The sequence below is a fragment of the Montipora capricornis genome, chromosome 10 (genome assembly GCF_036669925.1).
Source record: "Montipora capricornis isolate CH-2021 chromosome 10, ASM3666992v2, whole genome shotgun sequence".
In the NCBI taxonomy this organism is placed as follows: domain Eukaryota; kingdom Metazoa; phylum Cnidaria; class Anthozoa; order Scleractinia; family Acroporidae; genus Montipora; species Montipora capricornis.
The window spans coordinates 41183764-41203763 of NC_090892.1; the positions used below are offsets into that span (position 1 = coordinate 41183764).

Here is a 20000-nt window from a genome sequence, read left to right on the forward strand (position 1 = left end):
GTTTTGCATTCTTGTTTACAAAAATTAATATCAAATGATTACTAATTTCTGACAAATAAATAATAATAATAATTATAATATAATAATAATATTATTATTATCATTATTATTATTTATATTACTATAAATTATTATTATTATTATATTATTATTATGAACAACATATCATGTTTTTATTGATATGAGCATCAGGTTATTGCAGTAAGTTAATGTAAGGGGTGATATTTATCCACACATCTCTTCCACAAAGTGCATTCACTAACAACTGATGCTCCAGACCATTGTGAGGGATAGCAAACTGATAACCATCAGGACATGCTGGTTCTGCGTATACTCCTGTACCAGTACTAGTGACCCAGTCCTGAGGGTTTTTCATTGCTTGACAAGCAAAAAAGTGATTTTCCTGACATTTGCTTACATACCATCTTTGTGTCTGTCCACTTAGAAGCACGCATGACTCATTTGTAAGTTGCTCAGAAGGCTCGCCTTTTGCCCAGGTAAACACAGCAGTGGCTAGCAAAACCGGATTAACTTGATCCGCTGCTGGATATGTCACTCCACACTTCATAAACTGGAAGAAGTCATGAATAACGCCTGTTTTTTTTGGACCATCCCAAAAGAACAGGTATTCTGTACTGTCACAGTAAACTCTGGATGGCTTGTCTGGGTTTATAGCAGAACAGTTCTCGGCCTTCATGAATTCATTCCTTGTGATCTCATGCCAGTACATGTCAAAAATGTAATCACTGCCATGCTGATCCCCAGATCCTGCGATGACAACAGTCTTGTTAATTTTCCGCAGTTCTTTGGCTGTTGGCCACCTCCCTGGAAAATACTTCTTGGAGTCAGTTGGAGTTAGCACTCTATCACCAAGATGTTGAGCAATGGGACCATTAATTAAGAGGTCATGGCCAAATGTGTGAGTTGGACCATCTTCAAAATATAAGCGAATGATCTCATGAGTATTTTCTGGTTTGTGGACCCACTCACCAATTTCTCTGATACCATCTTCATATTCTCGATCCCAGGGGGCACATCCCTCGTAAGGCACACTGTGATCGTGGCTCATCAACATTTTTCCAAAACACCACCAGGGATCGATCTCAAGGCCCCGCACTCCCATGTTAAGTAGATCAGTGAAACTGAATTCTTGATTGGCCAGATCCAGACAGATGTGCTCGTATGGTGGTGGCCAGGGACAGTCGTCCAATATACCATAACCATCAGCACGGTCATTGAAAGCATTATGAGCAGAGACCATTTGAATCTGGTCAAAAGGCTTGTCGACTTGGACCTCTCTTTGTGTTTTCAGGGCGAATGCCAACCAAGGCGAAATTTTAGCGGTACCCTTGTCGCATCGTCCCAGCTTTTCACATTTACAACTGGCAAGAGCGCTTAGCTCGTCACAGTTGTTTTCAGCAGTCCCTGAGACACTCTCGAATTCATCGAACTTGAACTCGCTCGAGTCGAGCTTCCTCTTTTCGAACGTTCGAGAGGGGATCTCGGCCTTAAAGGAGACTTCATTGAGAGATTTCTCATCTTCTGATACCACAACATGAAACCAGAAGATAGTATTGTTGACATCATTACGTAGTACTTTCAAATTGCTTAAGTGTCGGAGCCGATAGGTCTTCTGATACTTTCCCTCGTAGTCCTCCATGGCAAGTTCTGCTGCTTTCGCCAAAGTGTACAATACCCACGGCTGATCGACGTACTTCCGTAAAGGACTCGACACTGATGGTCTAGAGAAATATTGTACGTATTCATGAACTTCGGCTTCTAGCGAATCAACCAGTTGTTCCCGAACTTTGTTACGGATAGTCGATGCATACGAGTTATTGCTTGAAAGAAAAACGGTAACGAAATGAAGAAATAGTGTTAGAAACGAAGAGCATTTGGCTGCCTTAAATGCCTCCATGTTACTACTTTTTTTTTTTTTTCACTTTGAGAAATCTCGTGACTACAACGTGTATCCTGCTGCGCCCCAAACGTCACGCAACAGCAACATACTTTCGAAGCCAAGATTACCAGAGCTTCGCGAAACGCAAAAGAAGCTTTCGCGGCTCACTCTCCCCTCGCAATGTTGTTTTAACGCGAGTTTCTGAGCCCATTTGCCAAAACAACACTGTGGGAGGGCAAGGTATTGTAAAGTGTTACAGCAATTTTGTCCGAGACTGCAGCTTTGCTGTTTGTGCCGATTCTTTCGGTCACGCTAGCGTTCGTTACGTAATAGTCGTGTCAGATCATATTTTATGTAAATGTATTTTTAATGATGGTTACTTGCGCAACACGTAACCGAAGAACAAAGGGGTAAAACTTTCAGAATGTGTTATGCGAGAATCGCTTTTTATCAAATCTGTCATGTGTTTGGGGTGAACTCTTTGTTCCAACTTGAAAATATCTTCCCACTTTGTCGAAAAACTTTCCGATTTGTATCAGTCGGTTTGTGCTGCTCTATCACGTATGAAATTCAAATAGTGATTACAAATAAGGGGAAAAAAAGAAATCTTAAGAAAGAATGGAAAGAAGGTATCGTAACTTTGTACAATAAATAGAGGATATTACACGCAGGTATTGGGAATGCAAAATACATAAATGGGCCTATGGCCCCTGACTTTCAAACGTTGTGGGCTATATTCTTGTAAGTATGGGCCATTGAAGTCATGGGGTGGGCCGAATGATGGGCAATACAGAAACAATAAGTGCAAGTCATGGTAGCAATAAAATATTTTTACTGTGGTTTGAGTACCTACTTACATTTCATTTCATTTTGATATGTAACCCTGGCAACCCTGGCTACTGTACCTGTCATAGTCCCACTCTTAAGAGACAATGTTGCAGCTGCCTCGTCCCCAGTCACTCGCTCGCGATGATTTTGGGGATATTTGAGTTAATTATTAAGAAAAGCGGGGACGAAAGGAGTGACACTCCCTTCGCCCCCGCTTTCCCCAAAATAATCGATCGCGTGTGACTGGGGGCGAGGCAGCTTTTCCGACTTGGGAAAGCCTGTGGAGGAGGCAGTTGTTGCTGTGTTAAAAACGCCTGCTGGAACTTCCTGTCTTCGTTTATCCTTGCAGTTGCAGGCCTTGAAAGTGGGGAGGGAGTGCTCGTTTCTTCGTATTTATCAGTCGAATCGGTGTTATCATTTTTGGGATTCATCTTAGCGGACTCGGCGTTAAAAAAACTTGAACGTTTTCTTTGCCCTTGATCATCTAATTTTGGAACTTTGTTCGGAGGCATTATAATGAAAATGCAAATGAATTCTTATTCATTCCGGTGAAAACGACGAAAACAGAAATGAAGCACATGTTTCCTTGTTTCCAAGCTGAAAGCGAGGAGAGGTTTGGGGACAAAAATAAATGAACACGAAAGATCGCCAATCGAAGAAACAGACAGCGGTCGATATTTCATGTTTTTATTTGACGTATTACAAAATTTAAAATACACAGACACTCTAAATTTATGCGCCCTTTGCGCATGGCTCAAGGCCTTTTCATGGTGGCGAGAAGAAAATTTTATGTTCGTATGGCAAGAACAATACATCTCCAGAGATGCCAACCTATGGAGATCTAAAATCTGGAGATTTTTTCCATCCGGTCTCCCAACCCCTCCCCCCTCGATCAACCTACCCACTCCCCCCCCCCCCCTCTCCCCCCCCCCCCTTAAACGCACTCACCCATCCCACAGCAGCTCCTTCAGAATACAAGAATATTCTGCCATCATTGTGAATTTGCGGGAAAACAGGGTACTTATGTCAAGAATTTTTATTGGTGAATCGGAGATCCAATCAAACAATCGGTTATATGGCTATGATAGCTAAAGTCATTTTGTTTAATTCTATTAACGTGTGCTTGAAACTCAGAGATGAAGAAATGCATTAAGAAACAATGAAACGAGTTTGAAAAAATCGATCTTTTTTAAACTTGGGGATGCAATTTGAGTCTAGCATGGAGAAACGTCTGTGAAAGGTTCAGAGTCGTTTTTATCCGGGAGATTAAATGACCCGTACGGGAGACCGGGAGATTCGTTCCGTATCCGGGAGACTCCCAGATAATCCGGGAGAGTTGGCATGTATGCATCTCATGAGTCAGTGAACGCAGCGAACGAGTGAGATGTTGCCACGAAAACATAAAATTCATATCTTCGAGCTAACATGTAATTTTCTTTTTATTTTATAGACAGGAGTGTTTTACCCACCTTTTTTTCTTCCTAATACCGATCACAAACTTTATCGCAAATTCTTGCAGCTTGGCGGCAGGAATTTCTTCAATTTCGTATTTCTTCTTCACTTGTGAGGAACTCCTTGAATAATTTTAAGTTGTATGAAGTTTTATTCTTGGTGTTAGCATTTTCTTGTTTCTCAGAGAAGGATTTTACGTAAGCCTCACGGAACTTCACGAATCTATTGCTCGCCATTTTTCACTGACTGTTTGCACAAACAACCATTCAAATGCGGGAATTGACGTAATCAATATCCTCACTAGTGAGGATGATATAGAAAATACACCACTCGGGTCCCGGATGAAGTTCCGTATGAATTTTATGAGTGGTGTATTTTCCAGTAGAACACTCCTGTCTATATCATAATAAATATCAGGTCACTGTATGACGGAACCAACAGTGTTGTTGTCTACATTTCATCGCAATTTGTAGAAAAATGTTGTTAAAATTACTTAAAGCTTTACAAATCGGATCTATTTTGTCCAATATTGTATGGAAGGTGTCAACATCACGAAATAGTGGTCACTCTTATTAGAGAGTCATCTTTTAACACATTTATTGCTTGAAAACACTGGTCTGTCACCCAGTCACACGCGTCACTGACGGATGTCCAGACTTGCTATACCCGGAGAGAACATTTTTGCACATCGTGTCCACAAGGTTAGAGAAACACGCTCTTGAACATGGCATTACTCGCAAATCATATAAAGAGTTCTGCAACAAAAAAGGACCATTAATGTTTTTTCTCAGCTGGAGTCACAAGACTGTGGACTTTTTATACCTCGCTGAAATACCATGCAACAATAATGAAAGACTGAAACTTTTAGGTAGAACTTTTAAACTGTATAATGCACTTGAAGTTTGTTAAAATGACACGTTCGACGTTTCACTGACGGTTTACAAAAGGTTTTTATGTGATTTAAGATGGTTTGCAACGGTTTTCAACGGTAAATCACGATTTACAAATTCACTGTCTCTTACTTCCACGACGAAGTCGTGAAAAACCGATAAAAACTGTCGGTAATCTGTTGTAAATCGTGCTTATCCTTATGTTTGTCAACATAAATCGTGTTCGATTTCCAAGAATGAAAAAAACAGAACAAAAACAATCTGTCTAGATAAAATATCGCTAACAATGATCTGTAAAGGGACGCATACACTTCTTTAAAATAACGCTAAGGTAACAGTTACTCCATGGTTTGCCTAGAGGTCTAGCATGCAATATATTGGGCAGGTTCGAGTCTCGCTGGCAGACAAACTAACTTTTTACCAGCCGATGTATTTTCTATATATGTTTTGTAGCGTTCCGCGTTTAAGCTTATTAAAATAATTACGATGTAGTCAGGCATAAGCTTGTTCTTTTTTTTTCGTCTTCCACGCAGCAGAACTCTCTCGTAGTTATCAATGCATCCTGCACTTCATACAGGCTTACGATAATTGAATTTTTTATTCATTTTATATTAATCAAATAAGCACAATTCTTCTGTTTTGTGTGAGTTCACTGATAAATGACCAGGTTTGCTTTGAAAGCATTGAGCTTTGAAGCGTTTGAGCACAGATTTATTGTCATGATTGCTATACATGACGCTGTGAGTAATGGCAGTCGAAGATCTCAGACAATCTTGGACAGAATTGAAAAAAAGAAAAAAAAAGAAAAAAAAGAAAAGAAAAAATCAAGGATGAAGCCGCGCGAAAGCCGAAACGCGCCATTTTCCCATCCTTGATTTGGAAGGGAGGGGGGTGGGGGAGGTACAAATTTCCCATCTATTTTGTCCAAGATTGTAGAAGTGGCCGTTTTAGGAGGAAAAGGGTTAATAGCTCGGAAAAACGAATGCGAGCAAGATGTAAAGGGCCTTTTTCAACATCATCATACGCAGTTTACCTGAGATATTTTTCTTTTGCAATTTATTTCCGTTTCAATCAAGGAAATGTACTACTAAACTTGTGCATTGGCCTCGCTTTGAAAATGAGGCTGAAGTGACTCGGGAACTTGGTTTCGTTGGAGATGCACCGTGAGTCTGTCGGCAATTAATTTGCATAGAACCAGGAGGTTATCAAGGGGAGGTCAATCCTTTCCAGAGTTGATTTATTTTTAGAACGCCTCTCACGCCCACTGTTTTAAAAACCAATCAAAACAAAGCTATCTCAGCGTCAAGGGAAAGGGAAAGAAAGGATTGACTCAAGGAATTAGTGGAGATAAAGGGGGAATTAATCTGCTAAAATGTCATTTTCCTCTTTACTCGCTTCAGACTTAAAAGATGATGATGAGTGGGAAGATTGCAGCAGTGGAGACTCGGTGGATGATGAAGTTGAGGAAGAAGCTCTTCTTGATGTCAACATGGTGAGGCGGCTTCTAGTCGGCGGCTAAGGCGACCCCACATTTTCACCCCCTGCTATTTTACGTTAATTTTAAGTCGGTGTAATGGTTAGTGCCCCGGACTCCCGCCCTTAGGGTCGCTGGTTCGAGACCTACCTCAGTCACCGTATTGTTGCGTCACACAACTGTCTTTCTTCACCCATAGTATGAATGAATGAATGCCAGCGACATAATGCTGGGGGTAACCCTGCGATGGATTAGCATCCCGTCCGGGGAGGAGTTGCAATACTCTCAGTCGACTTGGAGCAGTTTTGAAATGAATGTCGAAAGTAATTACTCGATTGCAATTGCTACGCTTGGTGATTGGTTTAAAGATCTCGCGCCAGTTTATCAACCAATGAAAAGGAAAACGAAAACTCTTTGAGCTCGAGAGAATTTTGAAGTTTTAATCCATTTCCATCCTCTCCATCCTTGGCCACAAACAACAAAGAATAGCTTCACTGCACTTTAGTGGTTATTGGTAACAAAACTAAAGCATTATTTTTTGGTCTTCATTGATGCAAAGACGTCTTTCAGTGTTTTGAAGTTTGACTAAAACAGCATGACATTGCCCCTTTAAGATTAAAGAAATGTATTTCCATTTTTGGTCAATGTTGTTTAGAGTCAGGAAAGTCTTTCTGCTGAAATGATCAACGCAATTGTCACACAACGAGTCCCAGAAAGGGTAAGTAAAGTTAACTTTGAAGATTTTACATCAAGTTCGAATCACCCTTGAAACGTTTTATGATAGGGGACTTCCTGGTATCGAGGTTTTGCACGGCAGCCATGTTGCATGGCAGGAACAATGAAAATGTTTTGCATTAGAAAGAACATTTGTTCCCATAGGGAAGAGAATCTATTGTGTGCAAAACCTCTATGGCCCTGCAGTTTACAATAATTATATTCAAATAGGATATCGTAGTACACATTGATTATTTAGTTGTAGTGAATTTAGCATATATAGTAGAATAAACAAGTGTAGCAAGAGGCCAGTCCCTTGTAAGGAAAGCCTTCTTTTTCTTGACGTCTTCCCTTCCAGGATAGGTTGTCATTAATTATTAGTGGAAGATATGCAATATACCCTTCTCCAAAATGGCGACCGAAAATTCGAGTAAGTTAAAATTAAAATCTTATACCAGAAATAGAAAGAGCACGTGTGCTTTCGTAACCCTGCAAAGTTTCGGCATGTCAGGTGTAATATCAGTTGAGAAAATGTAAGTTGAAAAATGAAAAATTTGCAGACGTTTGTATGATTGGGAGTACAAACCTCTGTAAATGTGTCAAATTTCAACCTACATTTTCTCAGCTGATATAACACCTAATACCCTGAAACTTTTGCAGGGTTACTAAAGTAAAGGTGCTCTTTCTATTTCTGCTCTATTTTCTATCAGTTTTTCATTCAGTTCAATTTTAACTCCTTTAAATCCGGTGCTGCCATTTTGGAGAAGGGTCTATTGTTGGACGAGTGATGTTTTGTCGCTTTGCTTGAGTAATGCGAGAAATCTGAGCCAGTAAAAGCAGAGAAACATCTTATATGAGTCACAAAATGATAAATTTGTCTTTGATGTTTGAACGATTGAAGCATTTTAGTGAGCTACCTAAAAGAAGCTGGTTGTTTTGATTGTTGGATTTTCTAACAGCCGTCTTTGGGATTTTAGGGGTTCGGTGGAGTTTACTTTAATACCAAGTTTTCCTTTTTTGCAGGTCCTAAGCAAAAGTCTTTTTGGTGACGCTAGTATTTATGAGGCATTGAGACACAACGAAGGCGGAGAGAAACTACTTCAATCGTAAGAAACCACAGTGATTTGTTTTCGATATGAACCATTTCTGAAGCTAAGCACATTTATAACGCTAGAACCCGAAAAGAGAAAATGTTTCACGGGACGGGAGGGAATGCGTTCAAATGCGTGCAGCACGTGCAGCTCGGTTTTATTCACTTATTAACCGAATTTTCGGTGGCTTACAATACATACTTAATTGACCACTCCCCATAGGGGCTTTTCAGGGCCAATGAAACACAACAACAACAACAACTGTTAAGAATCCCAACTGGCCGGAGGCAAACCAGTTGGCTATTTACCAGTTCAACCAAGGACTACCGGGAACAAATTCAACGAGTGGTCAGAGCGGGTCTTGAACCCGGGATCTATGAATCTCAAGGCCAGCGCCCTAACCACTGGGCCACACAACAGCTTCGCCGTCGTCCATGCTAATGGTTGGTGTTCTCTCGACTGATTTCCAGGCTTCTGTGGTCGAAGATGGATATAAACACGCACTTACCCTTTACCCAAACATTTCCAAGAAAATACAGCCGTACTGGTCTTCCCAAAGATTTTCCGCCAAGTGTTTGCGAGCCTTGAGGATGTGCCTACTATTGTTATTGCGCATACGTTCTGCGCACCTCGAGATACTCCGGCTTCCTATGGATGCTTACCAATACAGGGATATTTTTGTGCAGCTTAAAAACGTGCGGTGAAAACAGAACTTAGTAAATGCCCTTGGTGTCCAGAAAGAAAATTAGAGGTAACCACGCATTTTTCCGAGATAAGCTTCAATTTGGAAGAGAACGCCATACATTGCTTTTAATTTTAAAGCTTTGCACAAACATTGCTGATTAATTGTCTCCGAAAAATGCATGGTTACTCCCAATTATATTTTGGATTTCAATAACACTTGTTAAGATCTGCTTTTCCAGCATATTCATAAACCGCCCAAAAATGCCTTTGAATTAGTAGTCACGCAATTTCATACGTGAGAGTGGAAGATCGTTGCAGATAAGCAGCGATTAAAGTGCCCCTGTGACCAAAAAATCAATGCTACTTTTTCTCTGTATTTCAAAAGTATGTTAACTGAACACTAAGTGACCGAAGTTTCTAGCTTTGATTTAAAAAAGACACCTGTTTATTATTATTACCTTTGACAAAATGACGTCAAAGGCTCACTAGTTTAAGAATGCAATACGTGTGTTCGCCGCACAATTAATATGCAGCACGGAAGTTTTTGGGCTTTCAGACTTTTTAACTCGCGTTTTGCATTCACAAGCCGACGACGTCACTTTTCCCTAGATCCAACCGTCTGAGGTCCAATCGGCCAGTTTTGAACGTGAGTAATGGCGGACCGTGAAACTCAAAGTAAGTGGCCTTTGGATAAAAATCGAAGCTCAAAATTTTGCTAGTTAGGTGTTAAGCAAACACTCTTTCAAAATCTAAAGAAAAAAAAGGAATTGATTTTTTTATCACAGGGGCACTTTAAGCAGTTGGGAAGAAAGGCTGAAAAAATATTCTGGCTTGAACGTAGCGCGAATCCCTGATGACCCTTATGATAACTATTTTTCTTTTTAGCTTGAATACAGTGCAAGCAAGAGCACTCATTTGCCTCAATAATATTGTGTCAGCCCTGGATACAGACTTACTGGGGGGAGAAAAGGAACTGGCATCGCTTTGGACTTCTCTGTTTAATCTCACCTTTGAGGCTAAGGGTAAGTGAAGATGTAAATTTATTGTACGTGGTTGAATCCAGACTGAGAGTTTAATTCGGCGGTTGAACATTTTGGTTTTGTTGAAGGTCGAAATGCGGGAAAAAAATAACGTCATGAGTACACATTGTTTTGCTTTGTCACGGAATAGTCCCTGTTCATTTACGCAAAATATACATTTATTTGCGTCAACAGTTGAAACTATACGGCAAATATACATTCATTGGCGCTTCCACGAACTTCATTAACGCCAACGAACTTTCAATAACGCTATTTGCATATGTATTTTGAGGAACATTTTACATGTACAGTACTGTACATGTAAAATGTTCCTCATTTTATATCTGCTTCAGCAAAAGATTGTGCAAAAAAAAGAGGATAACTATCAACAGAGTTATTTCCGTAGAGTTATGACTTAGAGTTAGAGTTAACGACTGCCAAAATCCTGAATTCACGATTTTGGACTGCGAAAATCCTGAATTCAAGATTTTGGACTTCCAAAATCCTGAATTCAAGATTTTGGCAGTCCAAAATCTTGAATTCAGGATTTTAACAGTCCAAAATTCTGAATTCAGGATTTTGGCAGTCCAAAATCTTGAATTCAGGCTTTTGGAAACTTAACTCTAACTCTACGACATAACTCTATGAAAATAACTTTAAGAATACCAGTTCCCCCACCGCCCCCCCCCCCCCCCCAAAAAAAGACAAAATTTAAATGATACTGTAATGTACATACTCTTGTATTTTTGTTCAGTATTTTAAAATACACATAATTACGATGAATGACACTAATGAATAGTTTTTTCTTCTTTTTATTCGAAAAATACCAACGTTTGTCAGTTCACGTTTACTTAATGGTTGACCATTTCAAATAAACGATTGTATAAAGGATGAGTGGTGTTATTTTGCTTTCTCGTTTTGCATCGTGTGTGAGTCAGTGATATTAACATTCGTCGCTTTCATTCCATTATGTGAAAGTTCCGTGTATTTCATCGTTTGGCGCACGGTTAAGCCTCCTCGGTTGAATTCTAGAAGGAGCAACTACACAATACAGGGCCACACAGGGCCAGCACATGCAAATTAGTTAAAAGCTTTTTTTAGAACGAGACACACAACAATGGGAGCTTTTGTTATTCAATGATATGGAAATAAGTGGCCCTGTATTCTTTATTTTCAAATGTGCTGCGATTCATCCAAATCATAGCTGACTTAATAAGTTAAGCTTGCCATGTGCTTCAAGCTGTAGCACTGATTATTTGCTGATGAAAACCAGGACAATTTCGTTTCTTGCTACACTCAATTTAGATACCTGAGGGATCTTTTGATTCCCGCGATGTTGTGCAAGGGGAGTTTGTAGTGATTTGCTTTCTCACTTTACATCGTGCACGAATTTTAGATCAGTGGGTTTATAATTTCTCCACTTCATCACGGTCTGGAAAGGGGGTGATCCGGGGTTAAATTTCGGCACATTGACGATACTTAAATCCCCTCAACAAACTAAAGTAAGGGTCCCTTTGACTTCAAGACGCCGTTGTTTGTGGTTATCAACGATAAATGTTGTTACTATCAATGAAATATGCCGCAGTATTACTGTTACATGAACTACTTACTATATTAAATTTAGTATCCTGGGCCCGGTTGTTCAAAAGCCGATTAACGCAATCCGTGATTAAAAATTAACCAAGGAGTTTATTTCTCTACTCCCAACTGCTGTTCAATGCTGATTTCCGGCAAAACTTTACATTAGATGAAGTCAATCTTGAAAAACAAAAATAAACAAAAAAACTTTCACCAAAAAGATGAAATCATGAATCAAAGGTTTACGCTAATCCTAGATTAAGTTAATCGGCTTTCTAACAACCGGGCCCTGATGAGAAAATCATGGGTAAATAAAGGTTGTATCTATCTGTCAGCTAGCGTGAAAGATGCTTCCACAATCGACGCGGGGTCGTATCCATTAAAACGTGGGAGCTACTATCTAACCAGATCACCCGAAATTAAATAATTCAAATGTTGTGTCTCCCGGGGTCACGACGAGCCAAGGGAACGTGGTTCGGCCGTCTCTGTTTGTTGCAGATAGTTTCACTCGCACTCGCTTATTTCGCTCACTTTGCATTCCGTCGGGAAATTAATGGCTCCTCGACCCAAGTCCCCACTCGTGTTTCACACGCAGTTGTTTTCGTTTTCCTCACTATCTGGGAGCCTGGAACAGGCTATTTGACTCCGAAATAGAAAAGCGGCTTGAACAGAAATAGTACTTATAACCCTACTTACTGAGCTAAAGATTCAAATGTATTAGAAGTATAATAGGGAATATATGAAAGATCATATACTGAACTGCGGACATGAAATGGCCGTGATCATGTCAAATCATCTTTACTGATCTTTTTCGTTTTGTGTTGACCACAGCGGCTGTATTTGTCACCAATGAGGAGGACTTCCTTGAAGCAGCCACTGGGGTTCTGAGATCTGTTATGGATAAACTTGCCTCTCTTCAAGAGCCGCAAGTAAGTAATGGTGTCTTTGTGTCTTCCGGTTTCTTGTTAAGTAATTAGGGAGCTAAAGCACGCGACGTTTTAGAGCCTGGGGCGGCAACCGGAAGTTAGCTGATTTCATTTTCAACTCGTCTTTACACTACGACATTTATACTGCAAAGTATCGTGTTACTATTAGAGACGGTTAGTTTAAAAATCTGGGAGAAACCACTTTCCTGGCGTGCGAAATGTTTACTTCCGGTGTCAGTCCGGAGCTCAAAAACGCCGCGTGCTTAAGCTCCTTATTACAGTAGACAAGACCTTTTCGCAAACTTTACGGCCGCTATGTTGAATATTTGAATTAATGTCCCCAACCCATGACAACAAGTGTAAGAGACAACAGTTTGTGGGGTAATGGGGTAGGAGATGAAGCACTCCATTAGCAGGTCATGAAAAGGCTGGTTAATTAAGTTGCCCGGCATAGAGAGGTCGCGATCCTCTCCAAGGGTTTACAATCCCCAAGGCCATGACAAGGCCATGACAATCCTCGCCAAGGGGTTATAATCCCCAAGGCCACAATCCTCTCCAGAGGGTTACAATCCTTCACATGAGAGGTCCATATCCTATCTAGGGTTGCGCCCCCTGGTTTCTATGGTAACCGTGCTCGATCAGAAGCCACGCAACCCTAGTCTATGGGGTGATCCGCATGGGAACACTTCATCCTCACCTATATTTTATTTCACAATAGTGACTAGATCAGTATTTTTTACCCAGCGCAAAGGTGAATTTAACCCTTCATATTAGAAAAGAGTGTCATTGACATGCAAACACTACTTGAGTCCATGTTAAAAAATAGCTCGTTAACTGTAACAAATCCGCAGATAGTTTACAACTAAGTGATTCCCCATGACATGACCTGGGACATGCTAATGAGGCACCAGGTATGAAAAGAGGGAGGGAAGGGAGGGAATTTCAGTGTAGGTGCTTCTGAGCTTAAGTGTTTTCGCAATTAAGACAACTGGAATGACATGGTAACAAAGGTCGGACTAGACATACTGTTCCATAAGCACGAGGCGCCTAGAATGTGATGGGATAATAAAGCGCATGGTGTGTCTTTCATGTGAGACAAGGTTGCCCTGAGTAACAGACAACAGACAATAGCCTTGGCTCAAATGCATATCCCTCGCAGAGGTCATGGTTGTCACGTTAACTTTAATTTGTGAAAGTTTATAAATTGGCTGCAGAGAAAGATTGGGAGTCATGTAAAGGCAGGGAAATTGAGCACGAAATGTAACATGTCAGGAGCCCATCACCCGGAGCGTGCAACTTACCTATTTTCGTGCAACGGCGTTTTCACAAGTAAGGTTATTTTGAGATTGAATTTCCCGCTAATGAGACTCCCACAGGAGCCCGATGACCAATTACAAGAAATTAAGCTGACGTCATAGGGTCACCGAACCGGAACTGCCTTTGTTTTTTGACCTAATTCGCGGGAAGGGCTAGTCTAAAAATAAACCTACTTGTGAAAACGCCGTTTCACAGACGCTGTATGGAAAAGTGCACGCTCCAGATGGGCTCCTGACATGTCGCTAATTCCCAAATGGGGGATCCCTCGTTCTTTAGGCATTCTCTCCATACATTCTGTTGATCGACATTGACAGCTATAAGATTATTTCAAAATTAGAGGTTAGACTTTTTTTTTCTTTTCTTTCTCGAAGTGTATAACATTTGAACACGTGACCACATTGTGCCGAGTCACCGCTGACACAACATGTGACGCTATTAAAGTGAAGCTGATAAGTATTCTGGGATACATCGGCAAGATGGCGGCAAAGAGAGACAACACACTGGAAATTCTCAAGGTTTGCGTCCTTATTTTATCCAAATAGGAAATTTAAGGAGGCTTAATTAAGGTACAATTGTGGGTTCCCTGAAAGCGATTCTTAGTCTAGTCACCGTATCTGCCAAGTCACTTGCTTGCATTTCTTTGGTTCTATAGGAAAACTCACCACCTGACTAGTGAATTGCACGTTAAATGTCACGCGAAAAACCGCCGGATATCGCGATGAGTGCGATATCGGTTTTTCAAGTGAAATTTAGCGTGCAGTTCACGAGTCAGGTGGTGAAGTTTTCCCAGAAACGCATAGCTGTTTCAAAGATGAAGCCAGTAAATTTACCTTCCGACGGATGTTGCAATATTCAATGCACGCTAAAAAAAGCCATTCCAAAGAGGTGTCTCGACTGTCAGGAGCTCCCTCACCTCCGCTAGGTCTTTTTGCATTGTAAACGGAAAAATTGCTATGAAAACATAGTTGCTTCCAACTTTTGCTTCCGTTGTAACGGTTCAATATCGGTCAGCCTCGTTTTTAAGTCGCAATTCCACACTGAATACCTCGTCTTGAAAGCCAACCAGGCCTCAGTTGTTCAAAAGGTGGATAACGCTGTCCACCGGGTAAATCACTATCCAGCGGATAAACACCAGCAAAACTAATTGAGTTATCCAGTGGATAGCGGCTATCCACCCTTCGAACAACTGGGGCCAGATGGCGAGAATCCCTTTAGGTATGCGATTCTAACGAAAATCGCGTGTTGTTTTGATAAGAAATGGGTTTATCAACTGAGTAGATTGACCACAGTACTGGAATTTTAAAGCTGACGTTTCAAGAGAGCCCTTCGTCAGAGCGAATTAGGGATTATGAGTTGTTTTAGCGGCTTTGTGTAATAATTGGAATGGCAAAGAATGCATTCGCGGAAAGGAAGGAGCTCTTCACAAAGAATATTGCAAAGCCTTTCGTTGAAACGGTTAGTGAAGACAGTTGTATGGAGTGTGCTGTTGTACGCTTGTGAGGCGTGGACATTATATCAACAAAATAAAATCATTTGAGTTGTGGCACTGGAGACGTATCTTGAAAATAAAGTGGACGGACAATCGCTGATAAAGAAGTCCTGAAGCAGGTTGATGAGGAAAGAAAGCTTATGAAGTCTTTATACAGGAGGAAAACGAAATGGGCTGCACATAATATTCGACACAGCGGTATATTCATACTTGTAACTGAGAGGAGAATTGAAGGCAAACACTCCCGAGGAAGGACGCCAATTTGGACTTCAGACTCCTTTATACACATCTCATACCAGGAGTTTAAGGATCTGGCTCTAAAAAAGGAATTGTGAACATGTAGTAGACCTTGGTTACGAGTAGTAGCAGCAGTAGCAGTAGCAGTAGCAGCAGCAGCAGCAGTAGCAGTAGCATGCAGTAGCAGGTAGTGGTCGTTTATATCGTGGAAGATGGAGCTATGCTATTGGTGGAGATGTGGATAACAAAATTAATTAGTTAAAAGAAAAGAGTTCTTTAATTCCCTGGGGAGTGAGGGGGCCAATTGAAAAATGAATCTTTGTTCGACATTTTTTCGGCTTTCCGTGTTGCCCTGGTGGAGGGAAAGGCTGCTGATCACCCTGTATTGGCTTGAATGATTTGGAAGGTTGAATTTTGTTGTTGTTTTGAGGAGAGTTGATCCCAATTATTAGGCTTTCTTTGTTTTTCTTTCAGTGTCTGGGTACAATTTTCCGTGACATTGTTATCGGTCAATACAGCTTATGGGTGATATGCGAAGCTTTGGACGCCATTTTCGATACTTTCGCCGACGGTCCGCTTGTCAACACTGCTGCAGTCACTGTTGGCCTCTTCGTGAACCTTCAGCAGTTGGTACCAGTCCTCAGGAGCAGGGTAAGCTAAGCCACCTTGAATTCACTATTGTCGTGAATTCTTCATTTGCTTTGAATTCACTATTATCGCGTCAATTCAGGAGACTGAAAGCTTGATATAGATTATGGGAAGTGGTCATATATTTTTTAAAAGAGGACCCAAGTGTATGGACATAGGACTCGAACTGACTCCTCACCTAACCACTTGACCACCACAATGTTAGCTGCACTATTTGATAATGCTGTATTATCTTTCAGCAACAAACAGTATTAAACACTGCAAAGGTCGGTTGCCAAACTTCACGACAAAGTTTAGGCCTAAATTATTAATCTGGCTGAGGCGTAATTAATCTTCAGTTTTTTTAGTGCGATGTCTTGATCTTCAGTGGTGAAGCGGATTGAAGCGCTTCCTATATAGAGTAGAAACTCCGGGTTCAAATCCAATCCACGGATATGATTTTGTAATTACCTTATTTTCTCGGCTACCACAGGACGCAATGTCCTAAACTTAACGATAATAGTGACTTTAAAGCAAATTAAGAATTCACGATTATCGTGAATTCAGAGAAGAGTTCATGTTGTGAAAAACGGGTGGATAATCAGGGTTACAAATAAACGAAGTTTAAGGATATGTTATTTTTTTCCGCTTCATAGATAAAAACCGAAAGAAGAACACTTGGAGAACATTATCCTGTGATAGATGCCGCCAGGATAAACCTGACAAGATTCATAAAATACAAAATGAAAGGTCACTAGTCATGGTACAGTACATGCTTGGTAAACTTCGTCGAAAAGGGTCTTGCATGCCTTGTGGTGTCGCTCAGTGGCTTGTGGGCTGGTTGAACATGAATGTGTACTTAAATCAGTAGGGAAAAACGAAGGAATCCTCGAATATATTTCGACATGCTTGAATCCAGACGAAAGTACTTTGGGTGAATTTTGCACGTGTGGATAGTACAAGTGGTTTCAAGTCTGAAGCGTTGCTTTAAATGTTGAACCTACGTATTCTGGCTCAACTCGGAGTTTATGCCTTCCTTCATCTTGGCTTAAAAAGTTCACCGTCTACCATCCAAGCGACTTAAAGCTTTTATTTACCGTTCACATCCACTACCTCCGTTTTTTTGTGGAGGGGTGGGGGGGGGGGGAACTACTTGACTTGACTGACGCGCATGCACAGCGCCTGATGGTTTGCGGCATGTTGCGGTCACGTGATGACAATTACCAACAAAACGAATGAAATACTATGAAGGAGGTTGCAAACGCCCAAGCACAACACTACCTATCAACTTTACACGGAAGAGTGTTTAGCCTCTTCTTATAGCTTTTGAGATTTCTAATATTGAACAGTTATTTGGTGTTGAAATTCTTTATAGAAACTCTTCATTTCGCACACTAAAATGGTGATTTTTACTGTGAAAATACCCATTGGCCAGCTAGACATTCGGGAATGAAAATCGTTTAGCGTGTAACACACAAATACCAATACGATGTAAAAAGAATAACTTTTTGCTACAATTGATCGAATGTGTAAGCTTTTGAAGCTAGCAGGAAAATTATCTTTATTTACCTGCCAGAGTTAATTTCTTTCACTTTCGAAAAACGCTCGAAAGTCACGGAAATAGAGTGCAAGTAACAGAGAATATTTTTTTGTGAAAGCACGAAAGTATGAAGCTCACATTGAGCTTTCAAGTAAATTACTGCAATGAAAAAAAAAAAAACAAAAAAAAACAAGCAAACGAACAAACTGTAAACTACCCTTACATATAATCATATCACACCGTGAAAACGATAAGTATACGAAATCGCATGAACACGAGTGCATTGCGCGAGTGAAGTCAGTTTGAAAGCTCTCAAAATTGCACGAGCTGTAGAACTGTAAGCGAGTGCTATTTAAAACTTTCGCAACGTCACGAGTGACCACGCAAGTTCATACGATTTTTTATTTATTATACTCAACAAAATCACTCCATCGCCTTGTTTCTATAGCAACTTCCGTTTTGCACTCTATAACCCATTTATGCATTCGCCATTGACCAATCAGAAATGCGACATTTTGTTGAGTATATAATAAAGGATTTCTTCAGCAACGGCTACGCCACAAAACAGTGATCACAAGTGAAGGAAGCAATTGGCTGCACTTGATGGAAGATGAAAAAAATAGGAGAGTGCAAGCAATTTTTTATTTGGGAGAGAGGGTTTTGATTGCACTTGCTGTTCTAATCCTTAAACTGCTCCATAAATTCTTGGTGGAACTTTCGCAGGCGATCAAACATTGGAATAAACTTGGATTCCGAAGGAAGAATGGTGATCCTATAAGAGAAAAAGCGTACGTCATGAGATAAGACCCCCACCATGCTCCGGGTGCTTATTGTAAGAATCATTTTCTTTACCAGAGGCAGCGATGCTTTTAATCAGCACCTTGAAAAGGGAGCTTATACAGAACGACGACGACGGATTCAAGGACGAATATAACTTTTCTGGTATTGTTCACATTTCCCGATCTTTCCGGGTTGTTCGGTATGTAAACTGTAAAGGTCCTATCCATTATTTTGAAACTGTTGACAATAGAATGTTGTGGAAGTTTGGAGTGTAAATGAGGAGTATTTTTTATTGATGTCGGGGCCACGTTTCTCTAAAGACCCGGAACATTTCGGGTGTCACAATTTCGTGTATTTCGTAAAAAATGGAGAGCTTTTTAGTCATCAAACTCCACAATCATTTTGATTTTTGTTATCCTGAAAATATGTTCAAAAACCAGCCTATCAAAACTAGCAAATGGAAGTTTTGGAAGCGGCCTTTCGTACCCGAAAAGTTTACGGAACATTCGAGAAACGGGGCCCCAGGAGCCCGTAACTCCCATAGACTGTATTCATTGGTGGCGGCCAAGAAATTATTATTTTGTCTTTATGCTAATCATCCTCACTATAGCCTCGTTAGCACGAACAAAATTCAATAGAACTTTTGCTCCAAAGTGAGGCTAGTGAGGATGATTAGCACAAAGACAAAAGAATAATTTTTTAGCCGCCATGTATGAATACGGTCTATGCTAAGGCAGTGTAACGGCATTTTCACAGATCAAGTTATTTTTAGACGATTTAGCTTGCACGAGCTCGAGTTACCATTTTCAATCCCATGGGTAATAATTTCTCATGCAAGACTGCTGAGCTGAGGAAGATTAGCTGGAAAGGCCTGGTTTAGCGGGAAAATCAATCTAGAAATAACGCAGTCTGTAAAAAGGCCGTTCCACGAATACAATGAAGTTGTACTCTCCTAGTCATGGCTTCCTGTTATCGTTTGCTCACGCCCTCCACGAAATCACAAATATGGTCATTTTACATCGCTGAAAAGACGAGAACGGCAACGAAGTGCTTTAGAGTGTAAACGGCGTGAAGAGCCTACACAGAGCCGTTAATTTTTTTCTCTGTCATTCTCACTAACCCAGTCGTTGGCGACCTCTGGTCTGTTCCGAAATACACGGAGTCGTCGTGAAGGTCCATTTTTGTAACCGCTGGCAAACACTATTGTTTCAAATATCCTACACTGCGCAAAAACGCGATTTGGGCAATTACTGGTACAGAACCAGCCAGAGGTCGTTAACCTTTGTGCTGACTAAAAGAATCGCAGCCTCTGGGGACTACCTTGCATTGCGTTAAAAGGGAACATACTGTATTTCTTACCGGAAGTAGAAGTTGCTTCCATTTCCATTCATGTCAAACACGTGGCCGGGAATCAAATAGACGCCAGTTTTTTCCAACGCCTGCCAACAGTAGAA

The 20000-nt window shown here is 40.7% G+C and overlaps 3 protein-coding genes across 3 annotated transcripts in view; 1 reads left to right on the forward strand and 2 right to left on the reverse strand.

The window, feature by feature from the left end:
- LOC138020110 (uncharacterized protein MT2135-like) overlaps positions 1-2501 on the reverse strand; it is a 3686-nt gene extending 1185 nt beyond the window's left edge. Inside the window, exon 1 of the mRNA XM_068867109.1 lies at positions 1-2501. This exon is cut by the window's left edge and continues 1185 nt beyond it. Coding sequence (XP_068723210.1) covers positions 194-1918 — 1725 coding nt within the window. The 5' untranslated portion in view covers positions 1919-2501 and the 3' untranslated portion in view covers positions 1-193.
- LOC138021771 (HEAT repeat-containing protein 3-like) overlaps positions 1-18822 on the forward strand; it is a 38676-nt gene extending 19854 nt beyond the window's left edge. Inside the window, exons 9-16 of the mRNA XM_068868770.1 lie at positions 6471-6562; positions 7200-7262; positions 8282-8364; positions 9919-10055; positions 12462-12559; positions 14245-14388; positions 16074-16250; positions 16883-18822. Coding sequence (XP_068724871.1) covers positions 6471-6562; positions 7200-7262; positions 8282-8364; positions 9919-10055; positions 12462-12559; positions 14245-14388; positions 16074-16250; positions 16883-16984 — 896 coding nt within the window. The 3' untranslated portion in view covers positions 16985-18822. The remainder of the gene's footprint in view (positions 1-6470; positions 6563-7199; positions 7263-8281; positions 8365-9918; positions 10056-12461; positions 12560-14244; positions 14389-16073; positions 16251-16882) is intronic.
- Positions 18155-20000, reverse strand: part of LOC138021772 (alanine aminotransferase 2-like) — a 15354-nt gene continuing 13508 nt past the window's right edge. Inside the window, exons 11-12 of the mRNA XM_068868771.1 lie at positions 19906-20000; positions 18155-18538 (exon numbers count right to left, since the gene is read on the reverse strand). The exon at positions 19906-20000 is cut by the window's right edge and continues 24 nt beyond it. Of these exons, the coding sequence (XP_068724872.1) occupies positions 18445-18538; positions 19906-20000 (189 nt within the window). The 3' untranslated portion in view covers positions 18155-18444. The remainder of the gene's footprint in view (positions 18539-19905) is intronic.